This window comes from Poecile atricapillus, chromosome 1 (genome assembly GCF_030490865.1).
Source record: "Poecile atricapillus isolate bPoeAtr1 chromosome 1, bPoeAtr1.hap1, whole genome shotgun sequence".
NCBI lineage: Eukaryota > Metazoa > Chordata > Aves > Passeriformes > Paridae > Poecile > Poecile atricapillus.
In genome coordinates, this window is record NC_081249.1 from 131627132 (window position 1) to 131645365 (window position 18234).

Below are 18234 nucleotides of genomic sequence, written 5' to 3' on the forward strand. Positions count from 1 at the left end.
GTATTTATCTCTTTAGTTAGATAAAAATTCTAATGCACTACCTGGCATACAGAAATAATATCACAAGCAAAGTAGATTTGCTTTCGATGATCACAAAACTCAGATTTGTACATGTAAATAACAGATGCAGGAGCAATTTAGCAGAAACAGAATTGCCAGAGTTTAGGGCATTTATGTTGGATGCATTTTATATGTTCATATTCAGCCCATAAAGGAACCAAAAATAAAATTTCAAAACATGCAATTCTATCAATAACTTTAGAGAATTTGAAGTCATGAATTTATATAACAACAAATTCACAGTGTTTAGCATGTGTAAATGTTTTTCAATGATCTTCCCTAAACACCTGAGTTTATTTTCCTTAAAGGGAAGAACCTTCAACATGAGAATTTAATAACATGGAGCAGGAGGTGGGGGAGAGCAACAGGATTGTGCCTGTTTTTGTAGAGACAACACCAAAATACTAAGACCTTTGGGATACCACCTATTTCTGTCTTTCTGAAGACAATAGGTTTGCTAAAGCTATATAAAGTAAAATTTGATATGTGGTGATTTAAAATTATTTTAAAATGAGCAAATACATGTGGTATGAAGAGATCTTCAGTTTCTCTGCTGCATATATAAATCTGCTCTCAGTGCTGCTGAGATGTACATGCAGCCACAGTGGAAAGGTAGGAAGCCATTCACTCCTTTGGCAAGAAGTCAACAAAATATAGAGTCTTGACATAATTATGAAATATATGTCAATGCTGCCATTTGAGACAAAATCCAATGAGATACAATTAGTATCTAAATCCAAGGGGTCTCTGAATGATGTTACAAAATATACAGGGAAAGACAGCATATATTTGGAGACAATTTCATTTGTGTATGTATCTGTGTTTGGTTTCCCTCAGTCACAGGGAAATAACACCCATTGCTTTGACTGGATTTGCTGCAGGGGTTCTCTGTGAGAGTCCCTCACATCCAAATAACAGCAGAGAAAAAAAGACAGGCTTGCCTCCATTCAGTGCAGGCACACACTGTCTCACTAACACACACTGCTAGCTGCCCTGGGGTCACGGGCAGGGAGGGAACAGCAGTGGGAAAAGAAAAGGGTCCAGCGACCATCACAGTGACACATGACCACCTACAAGTGATGGCCACAGTGTCTGTGAGATCCTCACATCCCCTGTTTGTTATACTGGGACTGGGTGTGGGAAGAGAGCTCACCTCTCTGTGGGTTATTTACTTCTGAGAACAGACAAGAAACTGTGCATTTTGGAGAAAGGATCCGGATTTCTTTTAATTAAAGCTGCTAAAATTCATTGTTCACGAGTCCCATATCCAGCCTTAACAGTATGGGAATACACTAACCACCACATTCCTCAAAGAATTCCTCATTTCTCCATCTAAATTTGCATTTTCTTGCTGGCCCTGCTTTCTCCTGATCCTTCAGAGCAAAAGTTAAAAAATCTTTATAATTTACCTCATGGGCTGTGTGGGACTCTGTATGAAGGGGGCCATTACTTGTTCTCCGGTGAACAAACATATATTGATATTTTCCATTTCTTTACATACAATAAATATATTACTGGGATACAACAATTCAATTACTATTAAATTTAGCAAAATTAAGTATTTTTGGCTTTTCCCACTGCTTTAACAGAGGCAGATTTTGGATGCAATCTAAAAATCTGTCTATTTTCTTGCCGTCTTCTCACTGTCTCATTGGACAAGGCACAATACTTTCACCATTACCTTAGTACCACTCTGCCCTTTTCCCTACAGTTTCCCATAACAAATAGATATGGCCTTAGCCTGAAAAAGATTATATTTTCTGGTAGGGCTACAATCAGCAATAAATACCCATACATCCAGGTATTTTTATACTAAGTTACATTTAAAAACAGAAGTATAATATTTTCAGCTCAGTAATAAGAATTTACAGAAATCTTTGGGTTGCTTTATCTTCCCCCCACTGCAACTACAAATTGGCTGGTGAAATGATACTTGCAGTATAAGTCATTACAGGTCTGACGTTACAGTTGTTACACATTGCTGAATCTGTCAAATGAAAAGGGAGCACAAAGGGAATTTCCAAATGCAGCTGCTATTTCCCATTTGTTAAATCCTTTTATTACACCATATAAGTACACAGCTGGGAAATACTATAGAGTGGGAGTTAAAACAAAATATTTTGGCTTCCAGACATTCAGAATACACAAAGGACTCAGTGGAAAGCAATGCCTGATATCAAAAGGGAGTGAAAGTTTGAAAACATTTCTAGCCAGTGTGTTTTTTTTCTGATAATGAACAATGTAGTTTGAAGGTATCTTACATTACAGAAAGTGCTGCATACCATAAATGTTGGGTAAAAATGCAATTTTTTTTCACTAAAATTGCCCTCCTACGGTATCTTTTCTAAACTTGAGATCTGTACAGCCCTTGTAGCAAATTATGATGCGTAGTGTGTGCTCTTTCAAATTCCAGTGAACTTCTTACTAGTTTTAAGGACAGAAAGGACGCAGGATTGTGCCCTTAATGAGATATCAGATAAAAGAGAAATTTTTCCTCCCGATATGTCAACACAGCATTCTTTGAATTTACTATATTTTAACTAGACAACACACATTATTGATGCATTTTAATGACAGCATTACTCTCTTTCCTTTCAAAGTAAATGCTATGAACAGGCGCTTCTTCAAATCTGCTTCTAAAGGATCCGTCTGGAAAAGGTCTGAAAGTGCTTACTTTTCGGGTTTATTAAGTAAAAAAGTGGCCACTACCACAGCACCTATCTCAGAATTGCCCAACCCACCTTCTGGAATCTGTCTTTCTGGAAAGAAACATCTATCCTCCCTCTAAGGAGTATGAACATGTTTTCATCAGGATAGTTGCAGGCCTCTCTAAATTCTTTCTTAACAATATAAATGCCCGCTTGATTGAGATACTTCAGAGAAACTTTCTGCACTGAATTCAGGCTGAAATGTTTGCTCATAAAGAACATATTTAAGTGAGGAAAAAAAAATCATTCAAAATCAAAATCGAGCAAGGTACTTAAATTACAGTCCCTCAAGGAGAAAAAAAAAAAAAAATTTCCCCACTTCACTGTTGTGATCTCACAAGTCATCTAAGTCACCTAACTGTAAATACACTTCGACCTTGCTCTGTACATTTTAGAGCTCTTTTAATTGCAACCAAGAAACATGTCTTAGAATTTCAGTCTTCACTGGTAGCCAAGCCTTGTAAATTATACCCAGCTTTGAGCTGGGAAGGAAAAAAAAATCCATGTGGTTTAGCTGAGAGGTTGTGAAATAAGGTTGACATATATCCACCGCCAGATTTAAGCCTAGGGACTTGTGGAAACTGCTAATGATTTTCAGGACATTCATCTACATATATAATGGAATATTTACTGGAAAAAGGAGATAGGAAAACCAGAGTGCTAAGTCCCTCAAGCAAAGTTTATGCACCTGTTCTGAAACATGATAGGCTGTGCACTGATTCGTGCCTGTCCAGAGGTACAGCGAGTGTTGACATGACAGTGCAGCATTCAGAAAGGAAACAGAGACTGCTCTCTGTCACTGGGACTGCAAACCCCTTCAGAGCAATATGAGCACAACTGATCACACCACATAAGGGCCAACCATTTCAGTTCACTCCAGGTCCAAGGAACAGGCTGAACTGAAAAAAAAAAATGCACAGAGGGACTGCTGGAATCTAGGAGTTCCTTTCTCTCTAGGACACGGAGTAATTTTGTCGACGATGTTGGTGTCCTAATATCAAAATTCTAAGAGTGCACCTGCTTCTCTGAATGAATGGAGAAGTAGCTGATGAATTCACAGATTAACTTTTTCCATCAACAAACTGGATCAGATCTTTCTAGTCTGCATGCAGCTTGTCCTCCTGATAACACAGAAGTTAAAATTATTCTAATGTGCTTATTGCATAACTTAGGCAAAAGAGTGACTCTCTGTCCAAAATTCTGAATATAAGCCATATATGCAACTTACAACCTACCTTTCCAAATTGCTAATAGTAGTAATAGCTGCATATAGCAATAGCTGTAATAATTTCTCTCTAAAGTGATTTTACATTGGAAATTTTGCCTTCTTCATGACAGCCACCCAAATACCTGAGAATATTTTAGGCCTGACAAAGTTCTGCACTGGCTTAAATTGTGCATTGCAGATTAGATACCATTTCTCTGGTTTGGTTTGATCTTTTGAATTAACTGGATTTTAAGAAAAAAAAAACCCTATATTATTTTAACAGAATAAATCTTCTTGTAATGCCATTATTTAACTAACTCCAGATATCACCACATGCATAAAGAACTCTGCTATCTCTGTTGATTAATGCATTAGGATTATTATATCTAGTCAAATTTGAAATGAGCCCATTGTTGTCAGTGGTGCTAAATAAATTCTGCAACTGTGTTTAACTTTATTGAAATCTGCTGGTTTGTACTGGAAAAAAAATAGAAAAAAAAAAAAAGAAAAAAAAGATTTGCTGAAAAAAAATAAATCTGCTTATAGATATTTAATAGAAATAGAGAAGAACTTTTATGAAAATGCAGATTATTCTTTTTAAGCTGTGTCTGACTTTAAGGTTTTTGAAAGTCACTTTCCAGAGAGTCTGGAATTATGATGTTCTAAATTTACAGAACATCTGGCTGCTCCACATACCTTAATTTTGTTTCTGAGGAACACGCACAAGGAAAATAAATTGACTAAGATGTTCTGCCCATTCAGCCTGCCCATTTATTGCAGAGTTTTTGGGGATTCAATTCAATTATATTATTGGATAATATAAATAATTATATCTAGGCTACTGAAGGGAATAGGGATAATAATTCTGATAATTTCCAATGTCACCTGTATAGTAAGTGGTGATCTAGCTACTCATAAAGACCTTTCACCTCCACAAAAAGATTTAATTTCCTATAGGTACAGTAGGATGTTTGTGTCACCTAAAAAGTCCAGCTTCTTTGCTGCTGTGTAAATATCTTGTTGTTGTGTAATATTCTAGATTTTGTAGTTTCTGTTTCTGAGATATGAGTAAAAAAAAAACATTAAAGTTTCTTCCTTCAGCACAACACTTTGCAAATGACAAACAGTTGTGAGCTACATCCTCCTGTCAGAAATTAATGCTTGAATATATGAGCTAGAAAGGTTATGACATAAATCACGGTATGAATGAAAACATGATAAATAGATGCATTTCCTTTCAGAAGGTGAACTCATCAAATGACCTCATTCAAATAGACCTGTATACTTAAGTAGATTATACAATTGTAATTTACAATTACACCATATGATGTTGATCTACTGCCGACGCTTTAACATTTATAAAGCTTTACACCTGAATGTGTCGCTCCCCAAATGGGAGCAAACAATCTCTTAGAACACTAAATTTGGAAAGTCCCTGTGAGGATAGCGAAACTCACCATTCTGTGTTGGGCTGAGATTACTCCATCCCACTCGGGATCCTGTTGGATGGTGGTGACCAGAGTCGGTAGCTCCTCAGAGTGAGGTTTGTTGTGCATTACATTGTGTAGAGGCAGATGAGAGGCTGCATGCTGATCACTGTTTCCCTCTTCTTTGTCTCGTGATGCTAAGTCCTGGGTCATTGTTTCCTCTCCATCAGCTGCACATGCAAATGGAGAGGTAGCCTGCTTGGAAGACATTCTTCTACGAAACAAGAAAAGGAGAAAAAGAAAACATTGGTGCTCTGTGACAAAAAAAATCAAACTCAAAACAGCCCTCTAAGTGCATCACACTTGCCTAGAACAGTAACAAATTAACCACGCGCAGTCAACCACCAAAAGAATTACTCTAAAAAGCAGAGGCTTGGAGATCCAGATCCAAAGCACTGAGAAAAAGTATTCCCTTGATACCAAGACAAGGTCAGGGTTAAGTTATATGACATAATTCTATTTATTTAGACTTGTCAAACAATATCATTTTTTCCAGCCATAAGAAAATAGTGATTTTATTGGTATTTTCATGTTGATTTTGTATGAGTTCAAATTGTTTAAACTCTTATTCTCATGAGCAACCAGAAGCTTACAAGCAAGAGCTTAAAGGAGAGAGCTCATCATGCTTACGTGACCTCATTCCCCACAAGCAGAAAATGCTATCTACATATATGAGAATAAATTTTAAATTTATTTATTTATTTTAAATTTCAAATTCTGCTAAATGAGTGTTTTTGCTGTTTGTTTAAAGCTGTACTGCTTTTAAACTGTTTAAAATTTTGTCTGATCTTACCTTTCAGAAAGTGATTTGAGGATCGCACGTAAAAAGTGTTCTAAACCTAAAAGGTTTATTAAATGGATGGACAATACTCTAGTAACATTTTACAGTTCAAACTAAAAACCTAAAATAATTATGTTTCCTTTCATATTAGGCATGAAGTACAGGATATAGCTCAACAAATACTTTAAATTACTTAAAAGTGCAATGGATAAATGCATTGATTTATGTTAAATGCCTTTTCCTAATAATGGTCTCTTACTACCATCTCATATGTAAACACAGCTTTCTCCACAGTTTCTGCACTTAGATGAAAATATTACTGACTTCAACTCAAAATCTGAAAACACTGTCATTTAAAATTTCTAGTAAGATTAACTGTCACTGTTAAAACAATCATTAATAAACCTGAAAAGGGACAGCTAAATATATTAGTTATTTTCCCAGGTCTTGGTAACTTTAGAATAGCTTTGACACTGAAATTACTGAGAAACTAAGGAACAAGATCTTCACCTTAATTGCTTTTTAACAATAATTGATTTCATACCATTTCTTTAAAAATGCACAAATCAGTTAACATAGGAAACCGCATGAGCATTTTTCAAATTAGCAAATCATTAACTTGCTAGTACTGTTTCTACAGACAAATAAATACTGATTAAAGGGTCTGGAAATCTGAGACTAACAGTTAAATTTATAAATCTGTCACATGCTTTCATGAATATTACAGTGAAGGAAATATCAAGTGCAAAGAAAAATAATTAAGTTAATTCCAATTTAAACAGTAGTTTTTATGTAGCAGCCTGTGTTTCACATAGGATTTAACAGCTAATGCTAAATTTCTCACAATTAATGAGGGAGTTCAGATTTAGTATCCTACAGTGAAAAAAAAATTAATATAAGATCAACTAATCTAATTATGTACAGTTCAATATGAAAGTATTACAAGCTTTGAAGTGCTCTGAAACATATTAAAACATTGATACCTATTTAGAATAACTATTCTGTAAATAGAGATAATCCTGCCTCTTAAACTCGATACTGGTGGGGAAAAAAGGTTTGTGTTTTCTTTAGGGAAGCCTAAGTGGGAGTCTAGCATGAGTGTTGCCAATAAGCAGAACTGAGGAATTTAAACCCTGCGTTACATTCTTCCTATGCTAAAGAATTTGTGTTGATGCTACAGAGAACATGCCAAGAGTTCAGCAACCGGCATTATCGAGTGTACTTCAAAAGGTTCTGGCTCATAATTGCTATGATCCAAGATAAAATAAAAGGGTTGCTTTCCCTTTTCTCATTAAAGTAGTCACATTAATGTAATCACTCACATGAAAATATAAGTCATGCTTTGCGTAATTTGAAAACCCAACATGAAAACAGAAAGTCACAATAAAGGTTTTTCCTTTCTTTCACCTTCTCAACAGATCTCATTCCTGTTTCATACTGAACGAGCTTCTGTATAAAGCAAGAGCTTTTTCACCATAAATTAATCATGACACAAAACTAGAAATGAAAATGTCTCTTAAGAATAATTTCAACTACAAACTGCACCAATGAATAATACTGCACAATCCTAATTAAACACAACTCTGCAGCTGCAAAAATAGGCTGAATCTGTCCAAAGCTACGAGTTGACTTTAAAGGCTGGTTTGTTAGGGACTGTTTTCTTAAGGAAGGCTGGGCCCTCAGTCTTAATCAGCCAATAAATTATTTCCTGCAATTACATTAAATAGAAAATTATCTTCAAATTGGGAATGTTAATTGAAAATCAAAATTCAGACTGAAGTTTAGAAATTACATGCTGAATATAATTAGTCTAGAAAGGCTTCACCTCTATTTCATAAACAGGCTTTTGGTGTTTCCTCAAGTGACCATTCAGCAAAGATATCTACTGGTAATGTACTATAGGGGAAGCATTTGTTCCTTGACATGTACACTAATATACTTTCCCCTTATCCATGATGTTTTATACACAATTTAATAAAAATCTCCATTCAAGTGCTGTTAAGTTGATTGCATAGAGAAAAGGGACTTCGTTAATGCTAAAAATAAAATTATAAAAAGTCCCACTGATTGATAATCTCAAGCCATGCCCAGCAAATTTTTTTCTGTACTGGAGTAAGAGAAGAGACAGAGGGTAGGGTTCAAGTGCTTCCAAGCTCCACCTACCACTTTTCCCCACTGCTGCATTATGGACAGACACCTTCCATGCTGCACTTTAGTCAGCCACCCATAGTCGTGGAGCCTGGAAGGGAAGACAGGCTCAGGCAGGCCTCCCAGGCACTTGCTCTTCTCGTGGCATAATTTTTAGGGGTGTGTTTTACTTCTATTTTCTCCAAAACTTTTTTAAAACAAGTAGATTTAATGGTAACTTTTTGGTTGTTAGATTTAAAACATTGGGTTTAAAGGGACAGATATGTAGGGGCCTGTTAGATTAAGCCCTCCACATTTTTTCCCAGGACAATCATTAATTTTATGAATATACTTCATTTGTACATGGCTTCTGAGGGCATCCAGTTATGCCTGGGTTTACAATCAGGAAAGCAGAGTAAATCTAAACTCTGCAGATTGGTGTTATCCAGCAATTTAGGAGAATTCTGAACACATGATTCCATCAGGTCAAAAGGCAGAGTTCAGTCAATAACTCCAAGGTCTCATTCAATTCCAGTGGAGAAGACTCTGGCCCAGCTGAGTAGTTTATGTTTATGATAAAATTAAGCATGAGAGCAGCATGTTGTGTTAAAATATTTCAATGTTAAAATATGAGCATGAATAGCAGTCAAATTTTAAGCCATAACAACTTCTCAATTTTATGTTTAAAATATTCAAAATGCATTTACTAAAATCCCTGCTGAGAGGGGGGAAAAAATCAATATTCATAATAAATAAGGCTTGTAAAAGGTATCAGAAATTTACTAATTTCCATTATAATTTATTTTAATTTTTTCTGCTATTATCAATTAAACTCACTGGAATGATTTTTTTTTTAAAAAAAAGTTTCTGATAAAAAATATCTCCCTAGTTATAACCCCTGCAAACAGGGGTTTATAATGGAAGTGCTGACACAACCCTAACTACAGCAGCGCAAATGGTGCCGCTATAATACACAAAATCAAGTTCTATTATTCTAAACTATCCTCGCTCGGGGGGTTTTCTTTACTGTGCTCCCAGACAAACTGCTGAAGCATGAAAAATTTAAATGCAATCAAGTGGGTCCAATTCTACTTTACTAGAACAAGTGTCTACAGTGGTACAATCTTAAAAGAAGATGCAACAGATTTGTTTGGTGCTTTTCTTTCTTTTTTCTTTTTTAGCTGTTTATTTATAATACTGTGCAGTGGAGATAAAATAAGAGAGGAAATTACACTCACATTATATCAGTATATTGATTACACAGCACACAATCAGAAAGAAAACTACATTGTGAAATTGTTGCTTTGGTTAAATTGACAGATTAGCTGAACACAGCAATCACTAAAGGTGGAAAATATATCTAATGGGTATGAGAAAAGGTTGGAAAAGGCCCTAATTAACTGAAGTCCTATCACCTACTCAAGTTCAAGAATTTAAATCCATATTTTGATCCATATTTTCCAACCCTATAATAAATTCAACCTCATTTTGAGCTCAAGACATAAACAAAATGTGATCATTTATCAAAAGGTCAGTAAAGCTGAGGGCTTGGACCCCAACTTCAATCAGCCTCAATACCAAGATAGTAAAGCTAAAATTGAACTGCTAAGGGTTTTTTACCTACAAAAAGCTAAACACAGTCCCAAACAACTTCATATCCTATTGATATGACTTGATGTTTTATTTTAAACCAGAGAAAAAATTGTCTCTGCCCTAAAAAAGACTGCCAGTCAGATTCACAAAACATTGGCTTTCCTTTTTTCCTACATCCAGCATGTGTTCTACCTTTCTAAATGCAAATATCAATGCCTTTTTAAGTCTAAGGTTTTTCTACAGTCTCAAATTCTCCAAAAATTAATATCCTCTTTTTCAAAACAATTAGCTGATGGTCCTGACATGAAAGGTTTCCAAAGCCTGAAAAATCTTCCATCTCTGTTGACTGCTCAAGTGATTAAATGTTACAGTATAAATCAAGGCAAGACCTGGAGTTTCAGCTGACAGATATTTCAGAATCGAGCCACAAAGTATAACAACAGAGAACAACAATGCAATGGCCCAGACACTGTTCCAAAACCATATAAACTGAGCTATAACAACGAGATATATGACAAAGCAGACTTAGAGCTGGCTGGGGACTCACGCTTCTGCTCTGCTCCACCCTCACAAAGTATTCATAAACCTAAAGGCATGTCTACACTGCAGCCACATAAATGACTGCTTTGTAATGCTCAGATATCCAAACTAATTTAAAATAAGCTTGCTTCTGATAGCTCTCCAACTACAGTAGCATGGTGCTCAGATGGACTAATTTATCCTGCTTTAGTGACTGCAGCAGAGACATAACCCAGGTCTACAGCTCCAAGAGTAGATTGGAATCAGATTAGATTAAAAATATATTCGCTTACAGACCTTTTATGAACAGTCTCCATTCCTTTTCCCCAAAGTGCCAGATTAAAGTACTTAAGTGCGTGATTAACTATAAGTATGCAAGCAGTCCACTAATTTCAAATTGGGCTACTCGGTTTCAAAAAGTTAAGCACATGTCTAAGTGCTTTGCTGACTCCAGAACTAAATAAATTAAAAGAAACCATTTTTAGAAGTACTCATAACCTTTTAAGCATTTGCTTCTAAACTTTTATGCTAACCTGGTGTTCATAAGTAAAAAAAAATTCAGCCACGGCATCTTATCCCTTCCCACGTTTTAAAATGTGCATACTCCTCTCATAATATTACACATGGTTACAAGACCTTCCCTGACAAATCATCACTTAGCTTTGGGGTACATTAGATGCATTATAGTTCAGATAGACTTAAAGGAAAATGAATGTGCCTTGGGAATAGCCAAAAAGTTTTGCAGTTCTGCCCTGTTAAACAATGTTACGTAGGCAGAATCCAGTAATGTAACTCACTGTAAGGCAACTGCTGTAACCTTTATGCCGTTTTAGAATAAACAGCTATTTCCTAAAATTATGAAATCTCGTCTCTCTTTTCAAGGAGAATTAGGAACACAATTGAACAGTTAGTAGAAGATTTTGCTCTCCTGGGGCACCACACCCCAACATAAATCCCTGTGCACAAACCCTGAATAGCTTGAGAAGGCTGCAGTGGGAGAGAATCTCTCAGTTTCTGTTCCTGGCTCTGAGTCAGAGCAAGGCCTCAGGCCAATCAACTCAACTCCCTCAAGCTCTTCCTTAGCTTCATTTTGCAAGAATTCTACATTAATTCGTTACATATAGATCATAAACAGCATTGCAAGATTAGAGAGTTTATGGGAATCACAGGAACCACCTTGGAAATAAAAGGGCTAGAGGGGGAGTGGAAGCAAATGTGACTCAAGAAATGACAGCTATAATGTTAACTGAGCACCCAAATCTCCGGCTGAAATAAGCATCAAGCTAAGCAATACACCCACGGCTTCCAAGATACACACTCAGCTATTCTTGCATTTGTTTTTCCAATCCAGGCAAATTACACTTCTGCTAATAGATATGAATCCAAATCACAGAGTTTGACTTCAGATTCAAACTTCCTCAAAGCTCAGAGGATCATGAGGATCAAACTTCTATGATATTTCTTCTCATTTGAAAAAAAAAAAAAAGGAAAACAATATGAGGAAAAAAAAAACCCAGCTCCTTGGAGTTTTTTGGAAAGTCATTTTTTTATGTTCTGCCATTTGAATGACCTTCCCAGACATGCAGTCACAGTGAACTAGCTGGGTTAGGGAATGAGCTCTTGTCTGTTCACCTAGTTGTTGAAAACATCAAAATGGATGCAGCAAAACAGCCTCAGAACTCCTCTGGACTTTTCAGTGAAAATCCAAAGTGCCTGTTTGGATTCATAAATGCCAAAATTACAACCTACCTTTTTAGCAGGCTAAATATACCATTCTCTTTGTCCACTACCAGAAGCTTTCACAGAAAATGCCTAAGGTGAATGAACCCACATTGAATGCAGTAAAAGAGCAGTAAAAGAATAGTCATTTAGCACCTGGGATGTGCTTATCTTCAGTCACTGTAATTCATATTTTCTATAGTTTATATTTAGCTGACAATATTGCTGTCACTTTACTTAAACAGCTAGAGACTGTTCTTTGGACTGGAGCTCATATGCCTTGGAATGCTTTGACTCATGAATTGTTTCTCCTGATAATGTTACATCACGTAACCACCTCTGTTTAATTGGTTGGTATTAGCTTCTCGGCGATGGCTGCCTTTAAAGTCCTATGACTGGGCCATGTGTCTTTGGATATCCAATTTCTTACTGTTGGAAAAAGAAAAATAAAAAAAAAAAAAAAAGGCAGTACTGACTTCCAGACTTCCAGCTATCTTTACCAATAATTATGGGAACAAGAGCGAGCGTGCCAAGAATTTATGCATCAGCAACTTATTAGTATTTGTTTTTCTAGGCAGCAAGTAAGAGAATATACAATATAAATAAAAGTACTCCTTAACAATAAAATTTAAAAACAATGCTTGCTATAAATAAGCATTAATCCACGTATCTTTGTGGATCAGAACAACTTAATCTGGATGATTTTATAAATGGTTTTGGTAAAGGATGCCTAAAAATACAAAGAAAAACTTATTTTAGCATGTCTGAGACTTTACACAGAAGACAAAAATACCTTTTTTTTTGTCCCTTACAAAGCCAGTTAAGAAGTTGTTCTAATAACTAAAAATCTTCCTGACCACACTTAAACCTGTTGAGCATAAGTTCCTGAAAGGTTCATTAAATCCTTTCAATGTTCCATGAGAAGCATGCTCCAATAGTAAGATACAGTATTCTTATATTATTTCCCTCCTATAGTACATTTTCCTAAGATTCCATGTAATGAGTTAAACAGTTAATTTTCAATCCTACAGGTGTGAAAGGTCACATCTCATCCTTCTGCATTTCAGAATAGAAATATCAATACAATCCGACTTCTTTCCCTTCGTTCCATATTCCACTCCCTCCTTTCCATGTTTTTGGTTCCCATTTCTAAGTCAAACCAAACACCTTAGTAGACAGAGAAATGAAGTATCAGTTTCAGGCTCACCTGTAGCCTGTTGCATTAAAGCACCAAATAAGTACCTCCATGTAACACAAAACAATGGCTCTGCAACTCAGTTACAGATTTGTCTTTTTAATAAAAACCTTACACTACAAGCCTAAGAACATTTCTAGCAGGAAAAACATCTCTGATTCAATAGAGGTTATGCAAGCATCAAAGCACTTAAATATAGATGCCAAACCACATTGCCAGGAGCTCTTAGTATTGTGAGGTACTGTTACCTGACAGCTCAGTGAATATAAAATTGCTTGTTTCTCCCACTGAAGACAATCAAATTGTCACCTTCCATTGTAATAATACACAACTTGAGATCAGCAAAGTGCCAACACAATTACCAGGAAGAAACAAAATGTAACAAAAATATCAGATCTAAAATTCTCTAAAGGGTAAACAATTCCATCTGGCTATTCACACACACACACACAAAAAAAAAAAGAAAAAAACAAGAAAAGATATTCAGATGAGAGATTTTATTCTCACTATCAAATATCCTAGTTTATTTAGCAATAAGATTTATTTGTAAAATATAAAAAATAGCTAAAGGAGGTGATTCATGAAACACTAAAAATAAACACAGGTCAGAACTGTGCTGGGATTTTACTTGTGCACATTTAAAGTACTGCAAGGGTCAGCAGGGCTGCTGCTATGGACGAGCATATTTATCTATATTGTTGTTATTACAAACTCATATGTGAGGTTTCATAAAAATTAATTCTAACTGGCACATGGCGTACTTTGGCACAAGCTACACATGACGTGCCACTTTTATTTGTTTATTTAAATGACTTCATTCTAAGAACTGAAAATGAAGTTTGAACTGCAGTCTGCCTCAGAACTGGGACTTTCAGGATATTAAAAACCTGAGGAAAACCTTTGAAGGAGGTAATGTGAATACATGAAAAATAGCATTTTCACCATATATTTCTTGAGGTTATTCAGCAAGTGGCCTACATATTCAGGAGTGAAATTTGCATTTCGGTGATGCAGAGATCTAATAACCAGAAATTGTTTTATATCTACAGTAGCTCTGGGCATCCTATAAACTACAAAAGAGTGTCCTAGGTAGGATATATACATGGAAAACTATTTTCATCTGGTTCATAGAAATGAAACAAACTTAAACTCTTCTTGAAAAATTTGCACTGTAGGGTGATATAATGGGTTATCTTTTCTGTGTTGACATACCATTCACTACTAAGTGTAGTGAATTCACTACACAGAAAAAGTTCCTGTACATTTCTTGATGTAAATTCACATCACCATCACATACTCTTTAAGGTTTCCCCAGCCATGGGCAGGTTAGAAAAGAAGAGAAAAAAGCAAACTATGCAAAGCCAAGAATCAGTCTTTGACATCAGCTTTTCTCTGAAGGACTATTAAGGAATGGCAGTTATGGTCAAGGAGGTTCTTTTCCAGCCTGCACAGCTGCACCAGAGTCAGATATAATCCTAACCCTTTGGATAAAGCAGGCACAAGGACTACTTAAACACATTGTTAGCCTTGCAGAAGAGGATAAGATGTAGCTCCACATATCCAGCCCGAAATTCCTGCTATGCCTTGTCTCAGATGCTGCATCCACAGGGGCTCAGGTGCAACACAGAAAGGCTGGATTTTCCACCTGCAGCCTGCTCCCAGGCTTTGGCCTTTGATGGTTGCTCTTGTGCACTACACTGAGTCACACAACACAGCACTAGTGGGAACAGAGGAATAAAGGAAGGTAGCAAAAACCCAAAACTATTTTTAAAGGCCCAAGTATTTTGGTCAGATAAAACATAACTAGACACAATGCCCATTTTTCTGCAACTTTGGGAAGTTCTGGTTTTTGTTCACGGTCCTTACAAAGAGGCTTTTAGAAGGCAGAATTGTGCACAATGTTGCTTTGTTTTGAACTAAGGTCTACACAATATGATCATTACCCGTGTGCACAATGGGAACCCTAAAATGTGTTTACAGACCCCTGCAGGATCCACCTCATTCACCAGTGAGCTGCAGCTACTACTGGGAAAAAGGAGAGGGTAGTCTGAAGCAGCATTCTATTCAGAAAAAGATTACATGCCTAGCTAAATCTACCCAGGAAACATTTGAAAAATACCTTTGATGGGCAAGGTAGCCAAGAACAAGCGTGGTAACATCTCTCTTTGTCCCCCCAAATTTTCCACTGCTTGAGCTGTGCAACAGCATGGGGACCCTTTTTTATTTTAATTACCTTCACTACAAAGATATGAAGAAAAAAGATGAATAATTATGACACTCTAAGAATTCAGATAAAGTAAAATAAAACATTTTCTGCTGTATTAATTAAGGTAATCAGCTGCAATTAAGTGCAAATAATTTAAAGTTCAATTTATTGAAACTTTCAACCTCCTATCCTTTCACAAGCTCCACAGGTGAAATATCTACCAATTTTAACTGCTTTTTAAAAATCCTGAAATAATAAGACATTGTTATTCAAAGTCTTAGCATGACAATACTTAACATCAAGTACTTTAACTGTTATTTAGTTAAAAAAAAAAAATTGTGTAATACTAACTAGATTCCCAAAGAAAGTTTCGTATTTTTTAAGGAATTCGCTGAGGTATCTGGACTTGGCAGTAAAAAGAATCAGAGAACATTAAAAAGTAATCGTCATAGGTAAAACTTATACCACTTCCCTATTCAGCTTGGAGAGATCAGGCAGCAGCAGTCCCTGCATGCAGCACTCTGAAACTGCATCAATTGCAAAGTAAGCTACAAACTCTCCCTGTCTTTTGGTTTCAGTTCTGTAACACACCACAAAAATTGTTAAAAAGAAATAATCAACAATAACTGAGGACCCTCGACTATCCCTCTTCCATGGAAGGTTATAGAGAGGCATCTGCTCTCTAACAAGGAGAGGGAAACCTGCATATCAAAATCAATCATAAGGGTAAAGAATGTCCAGGCTCTGAATTGCTCCACATTTCTGAGTGCTTAAAGTTCATTGTCAGTAATTTTATATGTGTTAAAGAACATAATGAAGAACAACTATCAGAATACAAAAGAAAACACAACCCAGCACATGAACCACAAGCTCAGCTGAACTTCTTTCCAAATAATCAGAAAGTAAAAAAGACCAAAGGTCTAAAATGCAGACTTAAAATATTGTCAGTGATTTTAGACATTTTTACATTACTCTGCACATCCAGTTAGATCCCCTGCACATGATTTTAGCTAAAATTATGAGATATTCTTTTATAACTTGTGTTGTAGTATGTTTACCATTGAAATACACTGCACCTTATTGTGGTTTTCATCTCTGACCTACTTTTTCCTATATATTAAGGATAAAACATACGATCTGTAAGAAAGTCTTGTCTTCTCAAACAGTGTTGTTTATTTTTTTGCTCAGGGCTATATTTTGTAACTGTTTCCCACTTATGTTTATTGGTAATAGTTTATAATAGACAAGTAAACAGTGCATAATATGTGCAGACTATTTTTTCTAAACTCAGATTTGAACAGTTTCGTTTTCTCATGGACATTTGTTGAGGGCTCTCTTAACAATTTCAAAAGCGGTGCCATACAGAATATGATACATACATTACAAACACACAGATTTTCAGGCAGGTTTTATTAGTACAGCTATCTTCACTGTAAATGAGACAGTGAATTGCCTCTGGTTCTAACCCAAATATGTATATAACTGAAAAGAAATGTATCTTTTAATCTAGGAATTATGACACAGACACAGAATTCTTACAGACTTCTGAGAATGGGTCGGATCTTCAGACGCTGTAAATAAGAGCAGTTGCACTGAGGTTTAGTCAATCCTATTTATTCATCTAAAACATATATCCTTAACAACTTTTCTTGGCATTGAAAATTTATGTCGGGTCTCTTTTCAGGATGGGATTTCTGTGTTTTCGGTGAAAAACTGACTACCAGTATTAGCAGGAATCATATGACAAGATAATATTCCTCCAAACACTCATCACAGAGAAATGCAAAAAATAGTAAGGTAGATTAGGAATAGTAGCAGACTGTATCCATTGCTCTCAGTAGTTTTAAAGTGTATGCCTCTTGAACTGATTCAAACTAACAAGATCTCTTCACTTACACAGACAAGCACTTTAAAAAAAAAATTAAAAAAAATACTTCTCCGACTGGCATAAGAGCTTATAGCAGATCATAATTTGGGAAGGAATCAAACACAAACTACTGAAACAAAAATAATTTATGTCTTAATTTGAACATGAATTCTTAGGCTGTTACTTGGCAAAGCATTGCAGTCCAGCAGTTCCTGTGGAGCAAGGTCATGAGAGAGATGGGGGTTCATCCAAATACCTAAGACCCCCAGCACAGCAGACACAAATTCTGCACTAATTATTTGAGGTCACTTCAGTCCCCAGACACAACCACTCTGGCAGCCTCCCTGTGGCATTAGCACCACGCAGAGCAGGGCTGAGGTGACAGGACCAAGGCAGGTGCCCATCAGCCCATCAAGAGGCACATGTTTGGGCAGACCAAAATAAAATGTGAAAAGGGAGACAGCAAAGACCCTTTCCATTTCTTTCTACTGTATCATTTTTGGCCATTGAGTTTTTGGAACCTGATTCAGGCAGGGAAAAGCCCTACCTGGGCAGAAACTGGAGCTCACAGAGAGGCAGAGAGCCACCCTCGAAGAAGGTAGGTTCAGGGTGTGCTCTCTCATCTTTTCAGCAGAGGGTCAATCTCCAAGAGAAGGCACTTCTACAGAGAGGGTCTCTTACTCTGACACTGGTTGCTTTTTCATAGAAGGTAATGAAGCAGTCTAATATTTGGCAATCAACACAACTTCTCATGTTCCAGAAATC

The 18234-nt window shown here is 36.2% G+C and overlaps 1 protein-coding gene across 15 annotated transcripts in view; it reads right to left on the reverse strand.

The window, feature by feature from the left end:
* The window catches only part of SOX6 (SRY-box transcription factor 6), a 366339-nt gene that overhangs the window by 224404 nt on the left and 123701 nt on the right, over window positions 1–18234 (reverse strand). For all 15 annotated transcript variants that reach the window (XM_058851096.1, XM_058851086.1, XM_058851105.1 and 12 more), the window contains one exon: window positions 5433–5676. In XM_058851096.1, the coding sequence (XP_058707079.1) occupies window positions 5433–5672 (240 nt within the window). In that variant the 5' untranslated portion in view covers window positions 5673–5676. Of the gene's footprint in view, window positions 1–5432; window positions 5677–18234 lie in introns of those variants that run through there.